The sequence below is a fragment of the Neofelis nebulosa genome, chromosome 2 (genome assembly GCF_028018385.1).
Source record: "Neofelis nebulosa isolate mNeoNeb1 chromosome 2, mNeoNeb1.pri, whole genome shotgun sequence".
Classification (NCBI taxonomy): domain Eukaryota; kingdom Metazoa; phylum Chordata; class Mammalia; order Carnivora; family Felidae; genus Neofelis; species Neofelis nebulosa.
In genome coordinates, this window is record NC_080783.1 from 149,202,582 (window position 1) to 149,221,778 (window position 19,197).

General features: G+C 37.4%; 1 protein-coding gene across 1 annotated transcript in view; it reads right to left on the reverse strand.

Annotated features, from left to right (window-relative positions):
- LOC131504437 (calcium-activated chloride channel regulator 1-like) overlaps positions 1 to 13,035 on the reverse strand; it is a 31,063-nt gene extending 18,028 nt beyond the window's left edge. Inside the window, exons 1-4 of the mRNA XM_058716714.1 lie at positions 12,859 to 13,035; positions 7,949 to 8,089; positions 7,635 to 7,782; positions 4,961 to 5,066 (exon numbers count right to left, since the gene is read on the reverse strand). Of these exons, the coding sequence (XP_058572697.1) occupies positions 4,961 to 5,066; positions 7,635 to 7,782; positions 7,949 to 8,089; positions 12,859 to 13,020 (557 nt within the window). The 5' untranslated portion in view covers positions 13,021 to 13,035. The remainder of the gene's footprint in view (positions 1 to 4,960; positions 5,067 to 7,634; positions 7,783 to 7,948; positions 8,090 to 12,858) is intronic.
- Between the last annotated feature and the right edge of the window lie 6,162 nt (positions 13,036 to 19,197).

Below are 19,197 nucleotides of genomic sequence, written 5' to 3' on the forward strand. Positions count from 1 at the left end.
GATATTTCTTATATGTTCGTAGGTATTTTAGATTTTTCTTTATATGCTTATGAGTTTGTGGCTATTATAAATGGACGACTTTCCCCCAAATTTTATTTATTAAACATTTTTTGATGTTTATTTATTTTTGAGAGAGAGAGAGAGAGAGAGAGCGCGTGAGCAGGGGAGGGCAGAGAGAGAGAGCGAGACACAGAACTGGAAGCAGGTTTCAGGCTCTGTGCCATCAGCACAGGGCTCAAACCCAGTGGGGCTCGCAGAGCGGCTCAAACTCACAAAACACAAGATCATGACCTGAGCAAAGTCAGATGTTTAACTGACTGGACCACCCTGGTACCCTTCGCCCCTACATTTTATTTTTTAAACATATAAGTAATGTATCAACACCACAGAAAATTTGGAAAATAGCAAAGGAGCATAAAGAAGAATATAAAAAAATCATGTCCCACCATTAGAAATAAGCTACTGTTAACATATTGAAGCATTCTCTTCTCTATATATCAACATAGCATTGCACATATAGCTTTGCTTCCTGCTTTTAAAAAAAAAACTTGGTATGTTAGTATACTTAAGATTTTAATGTATTATTATAATTCATAATATCCTTTTAAAATGTGACTTTAATAGCTGTATGTTTTGATACTATAAAATGAATCTAGCCTAATTTATTTAATTTGCCCCCCCCCCCAATTAGTAGAAATTTGGTACTGATTTTTCAGTACTAAAAGTAAAACTTCAATGAATAAATAAAATTTCACATGAAGTTTTGGCTCTGTTTCCAAGTTTGCTACATGATTGATTCCCAGAGTAAAAGTTTGAACATTTTAAAGTCTGTGGATACAACCCATTCTGTCATTTCCCTTAAAATGGATTTTTAAGCATGAAATTACTGGATCAAAAAATAGGAAAAGTTTAACAGATTTGATATGTGCCATCAAATTGCTTTCTAAGGAAAGTTATGCCAGTTTATGCCTCCAACAACCATCTGTGGGAGTGCTCATCCCGCTGAAAGTAGCTTTACTAACTAGGTAATAAGTGATTCTCATCCTAGTCACATTTGTACCTCTTTGATTACTAGTAAGTCTGAACATTTATTATATGTTTATTGGCCATTTTTATTTCCTCATTTGTGAGTTATTTATTCTTCTCCAGTGTCTATTTTTCTATTAGGGGGTTACCGTTTTGTTTTTGGTTTTAAAAAGTTCTTTGTGTGTTATAATACTAAGCTCTTAAAAGTCTGGTTTCTTAATGTTCATAGATATGTTTTTCTGTTGTTACCTTTTTCTTTAATTTACGTTTGATTTGTGTACAACCAAAATTTTAATTCATATGTCACCAAATTTATTATTCCTTTAGTTACGTCTTTTTCCGATTCCTGAATGCATAGAAAGAACTTCACCAAATAACAATTCAATATTTATTAATATTTATCTAGTTTCTTACTCATTATACTTAATGAGCCTATCCAACTGGAAAGAGGGTCTGTTAATTTTTTCCCCACACAGTTAAAAATTGCTCTGATATCTTAAGAAATTCTGCCTTTCCTCATAGATATGTAATTCTGGCTGTATTAAATAATAAATTATTATATATGTGTCTATTAGACCCCATTGTTTTAATTAATGTAGCCTTAGAGTATATTTAAAATTCAATAAGTAAAATGACCACTTATTACTATTCTTTTCAAAACTCTTCTTAGCTACTATCTACTGAATAATCTCTAGGATTTTAAAAATGAGGTAAAAATAGATGTATTTTAACTAGTTTCATAAAATCTATGTATTGATTTGTGTTGAATTTACATCTTCCATGAATTCAAAGTCTCTCAACTTATCTTGATATTCTTTTAAATTCCTTAGAAGGATCTCACTGTTTTATTCTAACATGACTTTCACATTTCTTAGAGTTGACCCTACTTAAAAAAATTATTTTATTTATTTTTTAAGTTTTTATTTTAGTTACCTGGTGCTTATCACAACAAGTGTGTGCACTCATTCCTTAATCTTCATCACCTATTTCACCCATTCCCTCCACCCACCTCCTCTCTAGTAGCCATCAGTTTGTTCAGTTAATTAAGAATCTGTTTCTTGGTTTCCTTCTCTCTCTCTCTTTCCCTTTGCTCATTTGTTCTGTTTCTTAAATTCTACATATGACAGAAATCATATGGCATTTGTCTTTCTCTGACTTATTTTACTTAGCATTATATGGTCTTGATCCATTCATGATGTTGCAAATGGCAAGATTTCATTCTTTTTTATGGCTGAACAATATTCCATTGTTCCAATATTCTTTATTCCTTCATCTATTGATGGACACTTAGATTGCTTCCATAATTTGTACATAATGCTGCTATAAACATAGGGGTGCATGTATCCCTTTGAATTAGTGTTTTTGTATTCTTCGAGTAAATACCCAGTGGTACTATTGCTGGATCATAGGGTAGTTCTAGTTTTGACTTTTTGAGGAACTTCCATGCTGTTTTCCAGAGCAGCTGAACCAGTTTGCGCTTCCACTAGCGGTTCAAGAGGGCTCCTTTTTCTCCATATCCTCACCAACACCTGTTGTTTCTTGTGTTGTTGAGTTCAGGTATTCTGACACTGTGAGGTGATACCTCTCCCCTACTTTTATTACACTTTTAATTGCTATCTTAAGTGGAGAAGAAATTTTCCATTATATTTTTGAACTCGTTATTGTTAATCTATGGAAAGGTAATTTGAATATTCATTTTGTATCTGGTCCCCTTATTGACTTCCTTTGTCAGTTTTAATTTCTATTTATTTCCTTGGGTTTTCTGAGTGGACTATGTCTCATCTGCTTAAAAGCAATTTTCTCTCTTCCTTTTGAGTAGCAGCTCCCTACTGCCCCACTGTTTTTAACCTCTTCAGTTTAAGGTGTTATTGCATTGGCTCCAACTTTCTAAACAAAGTTAGAATATGCTAATAGTGGTCATCCTTATTCCTTGGAATGTCTCTAGCATTTCCCTATTAAATATGAAAGGCTATCAGTTTTCAGTGAATGTTCTGTATCTTATTAAAGAAGTAACTTTCTGTTGTGGTCACTACCATCATTTTTTAAAATTGCTCCTAGCCCTTCAAAGCAATAAAAATATTTGGAAGATAAGAAGCAATAAACATTATTAATACACTATAATTAAATTTTTGTTAAGAGGACATGGTGATCATGTCAGCTTTGCTAATGTTATCTGTGGAAGAACATGCTGTATATGTAAATATGTCTAGAATATCTCTAGGAAGGACTAATAAGCTTACTAATAAGTTTTTCTCTTGAGGGAATATACAGCATTCAACTATGTAGAAGCTTAGAAAAGAGAAGTGCGGAAGGCAGGTGTTGGGTTTGGGATGGCATGCATTGGCTAAGACTGTAGAGGTCGGTCCAATGTATGATCACATCAGGGAAGGGCCCCTGGGTGTGGTCTGTGAGGTGCAGAGGGAATAAGCTAAAGGAATCTGGTGGACTGTGCCTGGTTCTAGGAGGCACGTAATGTCTATTTATGCCTGAGGTTATGTAACAATGAGGGAAGATACAACAGAAGTGGACCTAGCTAACAGAGTTTGAATGTAGTAAAGAAAGGCGAAATGGTGAGTAGTAATGCTCCTGTGGGAGAAATGGGAAGCCAAGATTGAGTGCTGAGCCAAGTGCAGCTCCCCTTGGAAACAGTTGCACCACGTAGGACAGTAACTGAACCCAGTCCTAGCTCCCGTCCTTGAACAGCATCAGGCAAACAGAACTGGAAGCAGAAGTGGAGAGGAGTGTTGTACCAAATTTTAGTCTTTAAAAATGAGTTGTTGTTTTTAAACTCGGGCATATGTGTGCAAGGTTATCAAACTCCTCTGAGAATCTATTGGCATCATTATTTTTCTTCTGTACTCAATATGCCATATTAATTAGTTACCTAATATCACAATATTTTCAAATTTCTGGAAGATATCCTACTTGGCCTTAGTATGTTTGTTATCCCCTTAATTCTACCAGATATAATTTACTATCCATTAATTTAAAATCTTTGTAGAAAACTGTATCTACAGAATTATTTTTCATACCATCTGTCAGGTTTTAGTGTCTAAATGATGCTACCTCTTTAAAGTAAATTGGGAAGTTCCCTGCCTTTTATGTTAGTGCTAAAGCAGTTTATATTCACTGAAATTGAACTCACCCATAAAATAATGGCAGCCAAGAGTACTTTTCAAGTATTCGTTTTGCTTTCTATTGACAGTACAGAAAGTTTAATTTAAATTGGGATAAATTTTGTTTTGTTTTAATATTTGGGTTGTCATTTATGTAAGTTCCACAGTCCCTCCCAGGCCCATTTGTACTGATCAAGTCCACATAGATACCATTCTGCCCTCAAGGCACTAAAGAATCCCATTAGGCTGGCTTATGTCCCTGATTCTGATATAGGGAGATGGAGACACTGAACATGGTACCTGTGGATTTCTTAACGTTGCACACACACACACACACACACACACACACACACACACAGAGGCAAATGATTTGTAGCTGCAGAGTAGACAATTCAACTAATTGAAGCACTTATAAAGGGAACAAAAGAAGTAGTTTTGTGGGAAGCTGAAAAAGAGGGCGCTAAGAGAATGAAAGATAAAAAATATAAAAAAACTGATATTTTTGAAGTCAATTCATGGAAAAAAATGATTGCAATTTTATAATAGTTTGGGAAGGTGGCTCAGTCAGTTGAGCATCTGATTCTTGATTTCAGCTCAGGTCACGATCTCAAGGCTTATGAGATCGAGCTCTCTGTGCCCCCCTTGGGCTCTGCACTGACAGTGTGGAAACGACTTGGGATTCTCTCTTTGCCTCTCTCTCTGCCCCTCCCCCATTCACACACACAAGTGCCCATGTGTGCACATGCTCTCTCTGTCTCTCAAAATAAATAAATAAGCTTAAAAATAGGTTGGGAAAAATTAAATTAAAATACACATACCTTACTGCTTGTCTTTTTCCATTGGAAAAGTAGAATTTCTGGTTATTATTGTATTCATCATATACCCCCCACCTCAGATGAGCCCATTCATGGACAAAGACCCTTCCTGTGAGAAAATAGTTTAAACACCGGATTACAATAAGAATGACAAAATTATCTTCTCACACTAGGAGAAGGTAATTTTTCTGAACATCATTATGCATTGCTATGTTAATTTTTTTCAGTTAAAGGTTTGATTTCCTCAGGGAAAAAAAATCTAATGACAACTGCACATTTCTTTAAAATATAACTACTTATTTTGCCTCACCAAATGTTAATCAGGCACTAGTAGGTGCCAGGCAGTTATTCATACAAAGACGAAACAACTGCCTTGTCCTTACACAGCTCACAGTCTAGCAGATGACACAAATGATCAGATAACTAAAATCCCTAGTGGTTCAAGTATAACGATGGAGCCCAGTTCAGGCTGTTGTGGGAGCCAGAGGCATTCATAGGGCAGCCAGACCAGCATCCCCAATATGTCCTTCTCCCTCATGGTTCATATCTGGTTAACCCTCAAGGTCTGCCTACTATACCTCTGGCTTTTTGCTTTGACCTAGTCTCCTCTTTCCAATCTTACTGCTGCCTACTCCTGAATCACTGCAATGGCCACCCACTGGCCACCATATCTCTAGTCATAGATGGCTCCCCTATGGTGCTCAGGTTAAGTCCAGCATCTCAACATGGCATACAAGATTCCTGATCCAGGCTCTGCTCCTCTCTGAAGCCATATCTCTTGCTGTTCTTCATCCACTACCAAAACTCTAAAATCACAGTGAATTCCTAAACTCCTTTTGCTGTCTAGAGTCACACCATGTTCTTGCTCATCTCTTGTTCTTTTCACATAGTTTTCCTCTGACTCAGAATACTCTTTCCCTCTTTCTCTGAATAACTCCTACTCCTCTTTCAAAATCAGGCTTATCTCCACCTAGAAGCCTTCTCTGACATCCTAAACCTGTCCATATTCCCCTCCTTTGCACTTTCATTATATCCCATTATGACACTTTATCATGTTATATTTTCATTACTCTTTAATGCTAGTCTGTCACACTAGACACATCTCCATGAGAATAGACACCATGACTTCATTGCCGTGCCTTGGCAAATAGTGCCTAGAACTTAATAGGCACTCAGTGAGTATTTGAGCTTACACTCAGCTCAGTTTTTCTGGAATGTAAATTCCTAGGTAGGCTGAATTTGGACAGTTATATGAAGGGATGTATGCTAAGGAATACCTAGAATCTTAAATTAAAGATTTAGACTATTTTGTCAGTGCTGGGGAACAACTGATGACCTCTTAAAGGGAAGGGAAGGTTGTAGGAGAGCAGGCATGGAGGCACAGTACAGAAAGAAGAGATTATAAATGTGGTGACCATGATGGCTGAGGTGGGCTCAGGAGTGGGATGGGCACTTAGGTAAATCAGTTCAACACATATTGAGCCATAGGTTGGGAATTTTCTGTTCCTGTTATGGAGTAGAGATGGAATGTTGTAAAGGAACAAGAGAGAGGTACATTTGTTTGACACCTCTTTCTGATAAGGTCCATAAGTGCATTCGTGTATTTGGGGGTGGGGTATTGAGGTGCTAGTACTCTTTTGTTTGTTTTCTCTGCCTTCCCTATTTAAATGAAGAAAATCAAATGGGTCCTAATCTTTTCAAGATAGAGAAGAAACCTAGTACTAGTTATTAGTTACCTTAATTATCTAAAACTTATTGCATTTGATTATATTTGGAAAGTATATTATAATACTATCTGATAACAATTTCTAAAAATTAAAAATTTTGTACTTACACACGTGTGCTAAACATGAAGAATTTAAATTTTAACTGGGAAATACACTATTCTGAATCTCTATTTTTTTTCCAATATATGAAATTTATTGTCAAATTGGTTTCCATACAACACCCAGTGCTCATCCCAAAAGGTGCCCTCCTCAATACCCATCACCCACCCTCCCCTCCCTCCCACCCCCCATCAACCCTCAGTTTGTTCTCAGTTTTTAAGAGTCTCTTATGCTTTGGCTCTCTTCCTCTCTTCCTCTCTAACCTCTTTTTTTTTTTTTTTCCTTCCCCTCTCCCATGGGTTTCTGTTAAGTTTCTCAGGATCCACATAAGAGTGAAAACATATGGTATCTGTCTTTCTCTGTATGGCTTATTTCACTTAGCATCACACTCTCCAGTTCCATCCATGTTGCTACAAAGGGCCATATTTCATTCTTTCTCATTGCCACGTAGTACTCCATTGTGTATATAAACCACAATTTCTTTATCTATTCATCAGTTGATGGACATTTAGGCTCTTTCCATAATTTGGCTATTGTTGAGAGTGCTGCTATAAACATTGGGGTACAAGTGCCCCTATGCATCAGTACTCCTGTATCCCTTGGGTAAATTCCTAGCAGTGCTATTGCTGGGTCATAGGGTAGATCTATTTTTAATTTTTTGAGGAACCTCCACACTGTTTTCCAGAGTGGCTGCACCAATTTGCACTGAATCTCTATTTTAAGTGAAAAAAGTTATAATAATTTATTTTGCTTGTATATGCTTACTCAGATAATGCTATTATTGATCTACTTTGAGAATAAAATCATTAAATTGTGAGAAATATACCAGATTATTTTATCTCTAGCCCTACCTTGTGGTCCATATTGAGCAAGCTTTTTTCCCACTAGGAAGTCAGGAGTGAAATGAATCCTTTCCCCTTTTTCTCCACAGTTGCCCATCTGCTCCGTGTAGGGTTCATCATTACCTGGAGCAGTTGGTTCAGCAACTAGAACATCAGCCTGAAATTTAACAAATAGTCATTATTACAAAATTCCGCAAATGAATTGACCTTTTTCATGCAAGAGTATTTTGAAACAATTTCATTTGATTCTAGAATATTTTGATGAAAAAAAAATCTGAATTAGAGAAGGAAATTGAATTTGAAAAAAAACTTGATATTCTCACATTTTTGTAGGTCTCGAGTTTTGGTCTCACATACTCAGGTTTTGTCTTCCATTTTTCAGGAATCAAAATGGCAACCTTTTTGAAATAGAATCTTCTTTCTGTAGCTTCAAACAGATATGGAGATGCCTGGGTCACCATGTCCTGGGAAAAAAGAAAACACATATAACCAGCACATTTATGACAGAAAATAGGCAAAACTGTCAATCATTCAAATTTATATCCATATTTCACATTTCCAAAGACTAGTTATTTATCAAGATGGGAAGGGGAAATGTGGAAATAGCTTTTATTAATAATAATAGCTGATCTTTTCTGAGTACTTACCACATGCTGTGTATTTCAGTATAATGGTTGACAATGCAGACTCCAGAGGCAGACACTAATTGTGGTTCCACCACTTATGGCAGGACATCAGGCAATTTCCTCAAGCTCCCCTGAACCTCAGTTTCTCCACGTGTAGAGTAGAAAATATTCTAACGACTAGCTCATAAATTTGTTGTGAGGAGCAAATGAAGTCAAGGAAGCACTTAGAACCATGTTTACTTAGCAACATGAAATGTTAACATTTCAACATTGTGTTACCACTATGAAATGTTAGTTATTGGTTTCATTTCATTTGATCTTTTGAGGATCAATAAACCTTTAAGGGAGAAACTGACAGTTCGAGAGTATAGGTCTCAAAGTCCCACACCAAGTAGTACTGGGAGAGAAACTCAAATTAAAATGAATGCAACTGTAGCACTGCTGGCTCCTGTAATAATTTTGGGGTTAACTAAATGATATGAGAGTATTTATTTTTAGTATAGTACTAAGTGTTCAATATAAGGAAGTGGCGTAATTAATTTCTCTTCAAGTTACGCCTGACTTTATTTCTCTAAAATGAAAAGAGCTGTAGTGTTAAATTATAAATGCCTCTGCACATTCCCTGAGCTGCTTCATGACAAGGCGGTAGAGAGGGTATTATAAGAAATTTATTATAGAAAGGAGTATTGGGTCTACTAGGACTGAAAAACACTGAAAGGTACAAAAGCAAGTATAGACAGAGGAGAGAAGAGGGCTGAAGACTGAGCCCTCAGGCCCCCAGCATTTAGGGGTGAGGTGAGGAGAAGCCAGCAAAGGAGATCCGGAGGGAGCAGCAGGTGCATGGGAAGGAAATCAGAAGGAACTGCGTTTAAGTGGCGAGAGTGTTTAAGGAAGGAGAGATTCCTCATCGGTGTCTAATGCTCTTGAGCAATCAAGTATGATGAGGACTAAGAACTGAGCAATGAATTTGGCTACCTGAGTGATCCATTTTAGTGGAACAGAGATGATAGCTCCATATGAATGAGTTCAACACACTAGGGGATGAGGAAGCAGAGACGGTGAATACAGACAACAGGTCAAGTTTTTCTGTAGATTAAAGTGGAATGGAGAAATGAAACATTAGCTGAAAGAGGACTTCAGGACAAGGGAGTTTTGTTTGGTTTAGTTGTTTTTTTTTAAAAAATGGAAACTATTATAACATAGGTATATGCTAATGGAAAAGAACTGATAATTTAAGAGAAAAATGGGTCATTGCAGGAGGAATGTCCTTGCTGGAGCAGACCAGAATGACTAGAGTCCAGTGCCTGGCAGGGTTGGCCTTAGGGGCAGAAACAGGTCATCATTACATGGGGAAGTACTTGCCCGTTGATGCAGAAGTGACTCCTACTCTTCCACTTCCTAACAGGATAAACTTGGGAATTTATTTTATGTCTATGAGCCTTAGGTTCCCTCCCTTCAGATAGTGACAGTAATGGCTGCCTGGGCAGTTTTATTAAAGTTCTTGTAATTTGCATTTCCTTCTTCCCCCAAAGCCAGATTTTTAACAATTACTAGGATAATATAATATTGTCTCATTTAAAAAAATAAAAACACTGGGGGCACCTGGGTGGCTCAGTCGGTTGAGCATTGACTTCGGCTCAGGTCATGATCTCCTGGTGCACAAGTTTGAGCCCCGCATCGGGCTCTGTGCTGACAGCTCAGAGCCTGGAGCCTGCTTCAGATTCTGTGTCTCTTCTTTCTCTATGCTCCCTCCCCCACTCATACTCTGTCTCTCTCAAAAATAAATAAGCATTAAAAATTTTTTTAAAATAAAATGAAAAATAAAAACACTGAGTCAAGATCACCAAAAAGTTGAAAAGTAGGTATAAAACTTCCTACATTAGAGTATTATATTACAATTTGACTTGTGAAACGTGAATTTTCATTATCTCCAGGAAGAATGAGCAGCATGAAATTTTCTTGTCTTCCATGTTTTAATAGAAACATTAATAAGGAAACTTTGCTTCATCATCTGTTCCAGATTTTGAGAAGGCGGCTTCATATCCAAATAGACATTTAAACTTAAGAGGTTTGGAGAAGGTTGAGGATAACAGTTTATAGGATGGGCTGGTAATGCCTTAAGGGCAGGGATAGTATACTATTCACCAGTGGATTCCTGGTACTGACATTTTGTAAATGCTCTATGAATATTTGTTGGATGGATGAACAAAGAATGAATGAACGAAGCGGTTTCATGAGTGGCAAACTGTCCAGGAGTGCCAAGTCAGGGCGTGCCTGGGCTCCCACGCATTGAGAACACCCCAAACTGCTCCCATTCAATATCTTTAATGTGTGTGTGTGTGTGTGTGTGTGTGTGTGTGTGTGAGAGAGAGAGAGAGAGAGAGAGAGAGACAGAGAGAGACAGAGAGAGAGAGAGAGAGAGACAGAGAGCTCTCACACAAGCAGAGAGCGAGTTTCTCCCTTAGTCTCTCTCACTCTGTCATGTGTGTTCTGTTGTTTCTACAACTAAAACGGACTAGAATGTAGGTGCCGTGGATAGAACTGCTGCAGCGCCATCTGCCGGTCCTATATATGGAAAAAATGTTAGGGACTGTCCTGCTAAAGCCGGTATTTAAGAGCTGACTTAGAAGCTTCTGCCCACAAGGGCTTGAGGAAGAGAATCCCCTTAGAAAGCAGAGAGTGAGGGATGGCCAGGAAAGGCAGCAAAGCCAACAGTGAGCTCCCTCAACTCTGCAGACCTGGAACATCAAATAGTGAGGAACCCACTTTTGTTAACTACTCAGGGACACGGAGTACACTATTGTCCTTAAAAGTGTTCCTGTTACAGAGAAGATGTAGAAACCAACTTATACCCAACTCATTTAGGACTCCTACCAGGAAGCAGATTTAATCATTGTAGTGAGAAGTACATTTCTCAGGAAGAAAATCCCCCTAAGATAGTGAGATGAAAGAGCTTTGAAAGGTTTAAAGCACAATATAAATACAAATGACCATTGTCATTCAAGATAAGGCATCTGTGTCCTCCTCCTGGTATTTCCTGAGCCCTACTGACTATCCAGCAAGAGACAGAAACATTGCCAGCCACATTTTTTCTTCCATACTTTGTCTGTTACTTTAAGTGGCTACTTCATTTTTGCTCATGCCTAAATTTAGAGGTAATCAAAAACCTACCGAAGGTATCTGATTTGAGGGATTTCAAAAGATGTAAATTTCTCTTTCACCAATGGTGGTAGACCTCATAGTCTTCCACTTAAACAGGTAAGCTTCTCCTCCCCCATCAACTGCTGCACTTCTCCAACCCCAACCTTCTCTTGGTGGTAGAGATGGCCCTTTTTCCAAACTCCATATTTCTGGCCTTGCTTTTGCTCAGAGCAAAGAAACTTTGGGGACGACCTTTGGGGCCCTTACACTATTAACTTCTGAACTCACACTTAGGAACTTTGCCTAGAAACAAGCTTCAGTCCCTTTGGCTTGGTTAAGAGGGAGGAACTCTTTTGATCTAGAAGGATTAAAAGTGGGATTGATGATTGATGGCTATACCTAACATTTACTGAGCTCTTATTATGTATCAGGCATTAGGCATACATTTTTGAAGTTTTTAAAAAAATTTTTGAGATAATTTTAGACTTACAGAAGACATGCAAAAAATTGTACAGAGTTCCCATATACCCTTAACTCAGCTTCCCTTATATGCATGCATTGTTAAACTTAATCATGACAAAGTCCTATGAGGAAGGTGCTTACTATTATTCCCATTTTACAGACCTACACTTTTGCCTTTTATAATGCATTTCCTTCTTAAAGTTTGCTGTTGTATGCAACCTCTCTAATCCCTCCACCTTTTAGCAGTTAGATGCTTCCCTAGTTTTTCCTTCCCCCATGGGAGAAGTAACAAGTGAGGTGAGCCTGCCCAGCAGCCCTGAGAGGGTCCCTTGCATTGGAGCCGGTAAAATGCATAGTTTCCTCTCATTGGAAGGGTCAGGATTGTTCTTAAGTCAGAGATTTGCATCCTGGGCTCCTGTATTAAATAGGATCACAGAGAAGGGGATTACAATTAGGAGAATAAAAGGAGAATCTGATATAAACCAATGGTAAAATCCAGTCAGTGTAGACATCATTTATTAAGCACCAATGATGTATCAAACTCTGAGTTATGTGCACTGCATTTATGGTCTCATCTGTCACAAGAATCCTAATAGTTTAGTGTTATTATTTACATTTTACAGCTGAAGAAACATACTCAGACCTGAAAATAATGTGGCAATGTCACACAGCTGGAGTTAGAGAACTCATGTTTGCTCTACGACAATACTACGCTTATTTTTTTTTAAAGCATAGAGGCGCCTGGGTGGCTCAGTCAGCTAAGCGTCCAATTTCGGCTGTGGTCGCGATCTCATGGCTCGTGGGTTTCAGGCCCTGTGTTGGGCTCTGTGCTGACAACTCAGAGCCTGGAGGCTGCTTCGGGTCCTGTGTCTCCCTCTCTGTCTGCCCCTCCCCCACTCGTGCTCTGTCTCCCTCTCTCTCAAAAATAACATCAAAAAATAAAAATAAAAATAATTGGATAAAAAATGTTTTCAAAGCATGGATAATTATCATTTTGAACCTACCTTTATTTGTTGAATGAGTGTTTCATCTTCTGGCACATTAGGGTCGATTGCAATGACAATGCCTTCATAACCATTATTATTCAGTTGAATGAGTGACTTGCTCACAGTGCCTTCCAGGAGATGAAGGACCAAGATGAAAACAGAACACTTAAATGACCCCATTGCTGCACATTGCACTTTGATTTCTCTCTTTGGAGAATGCTGCATTTAGAGGTATCTTTCTTAACCTCTCTCTCTCTATATATATATATGAATATATAGACACACATTTTTCCAAGTTATCAGAGGTGGTTTATCACAGTGTTTAACCCTTTGACCCAAAATTCTTTCACCATTGCATTTGTCTCCAATATAAGGAACCATACATATAGCTTAGTCTCAAATTCTGTGTACTTTCAAATATTTCATTTTGAAAGGATTATTAGCCTTGTCTACACCTGTGCCAGATGCTGGGAATGAGGGTGGGGAGCCCACATCCTGTTCCTTGGAGGAATTCACAGGTGACAAGCAGCTCGGCCATTAAAAGATATTTACTTATTACAAATGTTTGCTGATCCAGGGACACTGACCCACCCAACACCACCCTCCAACCCTCACCTCCCCATGGAGGCCTGACTATTCTGCATATTCAGTGAGCACTATTAAGTGTAAGTCATATACCCAGTTATCTATGATGGTGGTCTTTTTTTTTTTTAAATCCTCATTGATCTTGACATAACCTCATCACCTCTTGATGCTTTCTTACACAATCCACTTGCAACAACAACAACAAAATTAGAAAGTAACATAGATATTATTGAATGTTTTATAATGGAGAGAAAAGATAAAATTTATATATCACTGTGCAAAGCAAATTCCCTCCAGTTTCCTCATCAGACCTCTATTTTTCTATTCCACAGCTCATGGGTCAATATAATTCAAATTAACAACATTAAATTATTTTTTGAAACTAAATTTCTCTCAATATGAATTATGGACTTCCACCTACTTCATAAACTCTTTTAAATTTGTCAAACCTCAGATGGAAACTCAAGTTGGTCTACCAATTTACTGTATTCAAATTACTTGAAATATCCCTTCATCCCAAGACTTCATTTGTGATAAGCATCAATTTCACCTTGTTTATTCCCTTTCTTTGATGTTGGCTCATAAAAGTTAGGTTAGTACTTACAGCTAATAAATAGAATTTATCGCTCAAGTACATGTCTTTAAGCAATTGAAAGTAAAGCATTGAAGTAGTGGGAATATCTAATTATAAAGTGGTTGTCCAGATGATCTAAATATGCTTTGGTGCAAAAGTAATTTATTTCATGTGTACTGAAAAAATGTATGCGTTTATCATACATCAAAATTTTTGATTCTAAAACATCTCACACCCCCAACTACATATGTTTTTCCTGGGTTCCCTAAAAGACAAAGTCTAGGGCAAGCTTATGTGTTAATAATTGGAGAGTTTAATCCCAGAGCAGAGCAGTGAGAGTGAGGGAAAGGGGGAAATAGTCAGGGATGGCTGGGAAGCAATAAAAGGTGAAATGTTACTAAACTGGCCACTGTGGTACAATGAAGAGACCCAGCAGGCCACCCTGCAGTTGTACTTGCCCTGACATTTGGGATGTCTACTAATGGGCTCTAGAATGAAACCATGCCTTGGAACAGTCCATGGGAAGGAGGAAGAGGAAGTATTTGGCTTCTCATCTCCTATAGGTGATCAGCTCCCCTGAACTTACTGGCTTTGTTGTCCAGCCCATTCAGCAGTAGCTTGGAAAGAGCGATTCCATGCCTTGTGGTGTATAAGGAGCTATATTCCAAGTGGTGCCTGGTTGACCTCCGGCAGTGGAACCACTTGGGCCCTCAAGGAGCAAGTAGGTACTGAGAAGGAGTGAGTAACTGAGGGTCCAGTGCATGGATGAGGCCACGAAAATCTTAAGGGGGTTCTGTAAGATTAATCCAACACAATTTACCCCTTGAACTGCTCATATCCACCCTTCTCCTTCCATAATATTTAGCTCTAATATTATAATGTAGAGGTGGCATTTTTTTGTGTGTGCGAGCCCACGCTATTTTGCTTTTTCTTTAAGAGAATGTACAAGTCCAATCATTCATAGAATCTCCTACAAAGTGGTGGCCAATTGCAATCTCCTAAAAGACCTAAAGCAAGTCAGTTATTGAATAAATCAGTGTCTGCTGCTAGGACTTGTCTCAAGACCATGTTAATCTTAAAATAAAAGTCAGTCATTTTGCTAGCAAAAATGGGTTTATTCAGGAGTAACTGAGAATTTTATTTTACTTTATTTATTTATTTTTTAACATTTATTTATTTTTGAGAGACAGAGAGACAGAGCATGAGCAGGGGAGGGGCAGAGAGTGAGAAGGAGACACAGAATCTGAAGCAGGCTTCAGGCTCTGAGCAAGCTGTCAACACAGAGCCTGATGTGGGGCTCGAACCCACGAACCATGAGATGATCATGACCTGAGCCAAAGTCGGATGCTTAACCGACTGAGCCACCCAGGTGCTCCATAACTGAGAATTTTAATTTGGGGCATGCAAGCTATAGCAAAACCATAGGCAAGTCAAAGAAAAAAAAAAGGAAGGGAGCAGTATTTTATGAAGATTGAGAGGGTTTGTTTCAAAGGAAAGTCCATTGGAGAAATTGGCTGAGTTGCAGTTACAGTTGATTTCTTATAGGAGATGCCATGTAAGTCTTTCCCTGTTGAGGCCTGTAATGGATGATTCTTTCCTGTTGATGATTCTCTACTGGGGACTGTAATTAACAATTCTTCCTGTAATTGACATTGAGTGGTATGGTTCCCCCTTTCAGCCTCTGCTTCTACCCTCCTGATTCCATTTTTAGTGAGGCTTCCCTATATTAATTTTCACAGCCAATATGCATATTTATCTCCTTCCTTTATCACCAATTTCCCTCACTTTTAGCCAGCATTTTGGCTGATCTGTATTGTTTGTTCGCCTGTTGGTGTAACCAGAGCCTTCATTCCTGAGGGGTGTGAGCCTTTAGTTGCCCTGCCCTTATTGAATTGTGGCTTTTGCAGTTATCTATGACAAAGTTGTGAGAAACTTAGTTTAGGTGCTTCCCCAGATTTGCTTGGCCTTTCCTGTTCACTGGGCCTTGGCTGCTTGCTCAATTGAGAGTCTATGCTGCTGCCATGACCACCTCACCTCCTCATGTCCTCCTTGTCTTGTCTACTTCTCCAGGGAGAGGGCCTAGTTTAGCATGGCCTCTATTGGGCTGGACTGGCAGCTCCACTCTCTCTGGTGCCCATGTCTGGTCTAAACTGATTCACAGAGGCTTTGGCTCAGATAAAGCATTGCACCATGGCAAGTGGGATCTGGCTTTGTCAGAGGCAGGGCAGGTGGGCCAGAGGTGCACAAACCAGAGGTACAGGGAGTTAACACCCTGAGAGACAAACTTTTGCCAAAGGTGTAGAGTATTTCCAGCACCCAGAAATCTCTTTTGTGTTCCTTTTCAGTCAGAAACCCCCAAATGGTCATCACTATTCTGACCTCCATTGCCACATAGATTAATTATTCTTACTTTTGAACTTCAAATAATAGAAATATACAGTACATCCTCTTGTATCTGGCTACTGTCACATAACATTCACTGCATGAAATTCAGCCAGGTTGCATGCAATAGTAATATGTTCTTTATCCATTGCATTGCATTTTAAGAATATAACACTATTTACTTACCAAATGCTGTTGACGAACACTTGGATTATTTCCTGTTTGGGACCATTGTAAGTAAAACTTCCATAAGCATTGATTTCATGGGTATATTCCAAGAGTGGAATTGTTAGGTCACAGGGTATACATATGTCTAGCTTTAGTTGACCTGCCAAACACTTTTCAAAGTAGTTATACTGATTGCTCTGCTTTTCTACCAGTATGTAGTACTGTCAGTCCTTGTGATTTTAGCTACTCTAAGAGGAATGTAATCATATTGTACTGTGGTTTTAATTTGCATTTTTCCCTGATGACTAATGTTTTTAAGTACCTTTTCCTATGTTTTTGGTCATTTGGATGTCATCTGTTGTAAAGTGCCTGTTCAAATTTTTTTGCCCAATTTTTAATTAGGTTGTCTTATTGATTTATAGTAGTTCTTTACATGTTCTAGGTCCTGAGTCCTTTGTTGGATATATGTATTGTAAATTGCTTTTTCCAGTTTGTTGCTTGCCTTAATGGTGCCCTTGGATGAACAGAGGGTCTTAATTTTAATGGACTCTAATTTAATCTTTTGTTTTATGGGTAGTGTTTTTTGCATCATATTTAAGACAGCTTTTTCAAGTTCATGAAAATATTATACAGTATTCTGTTATGTTTTATTGTTCTACCTTTCATGTTTAGGTGTGTGATCTATCTCAAGGTGTTTTTTGTATGTAGTGTAAGGTAATGTTCATAAGTTTTGTCTTGTTTTGTTTTGTTTTGTTTTCCTTTATGGATAGCCAAGAGGCCCAGATCATTTATGGAAAAGACCATACTTTCCCCCATTGAATTGTAGTTGTGCTTTTATTCTGAATGAGGTGCTTGCAAATGTGCAGGTCTGTTTCTGGACTCTCTTTTCCGTTTCATGGGTCTATGTAGTTATCTTTACCTCAGTAGCATATAGTCTTAATTACTGCTGCTTTGTATGTCTTGATACCTGGTCGTCTAAACACTCCAGATTTGTTTTTCTTTAAGATTATTTTGGCTATTTTAAGTCCTTTACATTTCTTTATTTTTTTTTTCTTTTCCTTTTTTAAATTTAAATTTTAGTTAGTTAACATACAGTGTAATATTGGTTTCAGGAGTAGAATTCAGTGGTTCATCACTTACGTACAACATCCAGTACTTATTACAAGTGTCTTCCTTAGTACCTATCACTGATCTAGCCCATCTCCCACCCACCTCCCCCCATCAACACATAGTTTGCTCTCTGTCATTAAGAATCTCTTGTAGTTTATTTCCCTCTCTTCCCTTCCCTACCCCCTTTCCATATGTTCATCTGGCTGTTTCTTAAATTCCACATATCAGTGAGATCATATGGTATTTGTCTTTCTCTGGTTGACTTATTTCACTCAGCATAATACATTCTAGTTCCATCCACATCATTGCAAATGGCAAAATTTCATTATTTTGATGTCTGAGTAATACTCCATTACATATATATACATATATATATATATATGTAATATATATATTACATATATATATGTTAATATATATATATTACATATATATATATTATATATATAATATTATATATATAATATTATATATATATAATATATATATAATAATATATATATATTACATGTTATATATGTTACATATATTACATTATACATATATACATGTACATATGTACATATATACATTACATATATATATATGTTAATATATATACATTACATATATATATATATGTTAATATATATATTACATATATATATATTATATATATATAATATTATATATATAATATATATATAATATATATAATAATATATATATTACATGTTATATATATATATTACATATATATGTAATATATATATAACATATATATGTAATATATATATATAACATATATATATATATATATATATATATATATATATATGTACACACACACACACACACTATAGAGAGCCCAAACGTATATATATGTATATGTATACACACACACACACACACACACACACACACACACACCACATCTTCTTTGTCCACTCAACAGTCAATGTCCATTGACTCTCTATAGAGAGAGTTACTGCTCTCTATAGTTTGGTTACTCTCTATAGAGAGTTATTGCTCTCTACAGTTTGGTTACTGTTGATAATGCTGCTATAAACATTGGGTGCATGTACCTCTTCAAATCTGTATTTTTGTATCCTTTGGGTAAATACCTAATAGTGCAATTGCTGGATTGTAAGGTAATTCTATTTTTAGTTTCTTGAGGAACCTCTATACTGTTCTCCAGAGTGGCTGCACCAGTTTGTATTCCCACCCACAGTGCAAGAGGGTTCCCCTTTCTCTGCATCGTCACCAACACCTGTTGTTTCCTGTGTTGTTAATTTTAGCTATTCTGACAGGTGTGAGGTGGTATCTCACTGTGGTTTTGATTTGTATTTCCCTGATGATGAGTGACGTTAAGCATCTTTTCATGTGACTGTTAGCCATCTGGATGTCTTCTTTGGAAAAGTATTCCTGTCTTCTGCCCATTTCTTAACTGGGTTATTTGTTTTTTGGGTGTTGAGTTTGATAAGTTCTTTATAGATTTTGGACACTAATCCTTATGTCTTTTGCAAATATCTCCTCCCATTCTGAAATCTGCCTTTTAG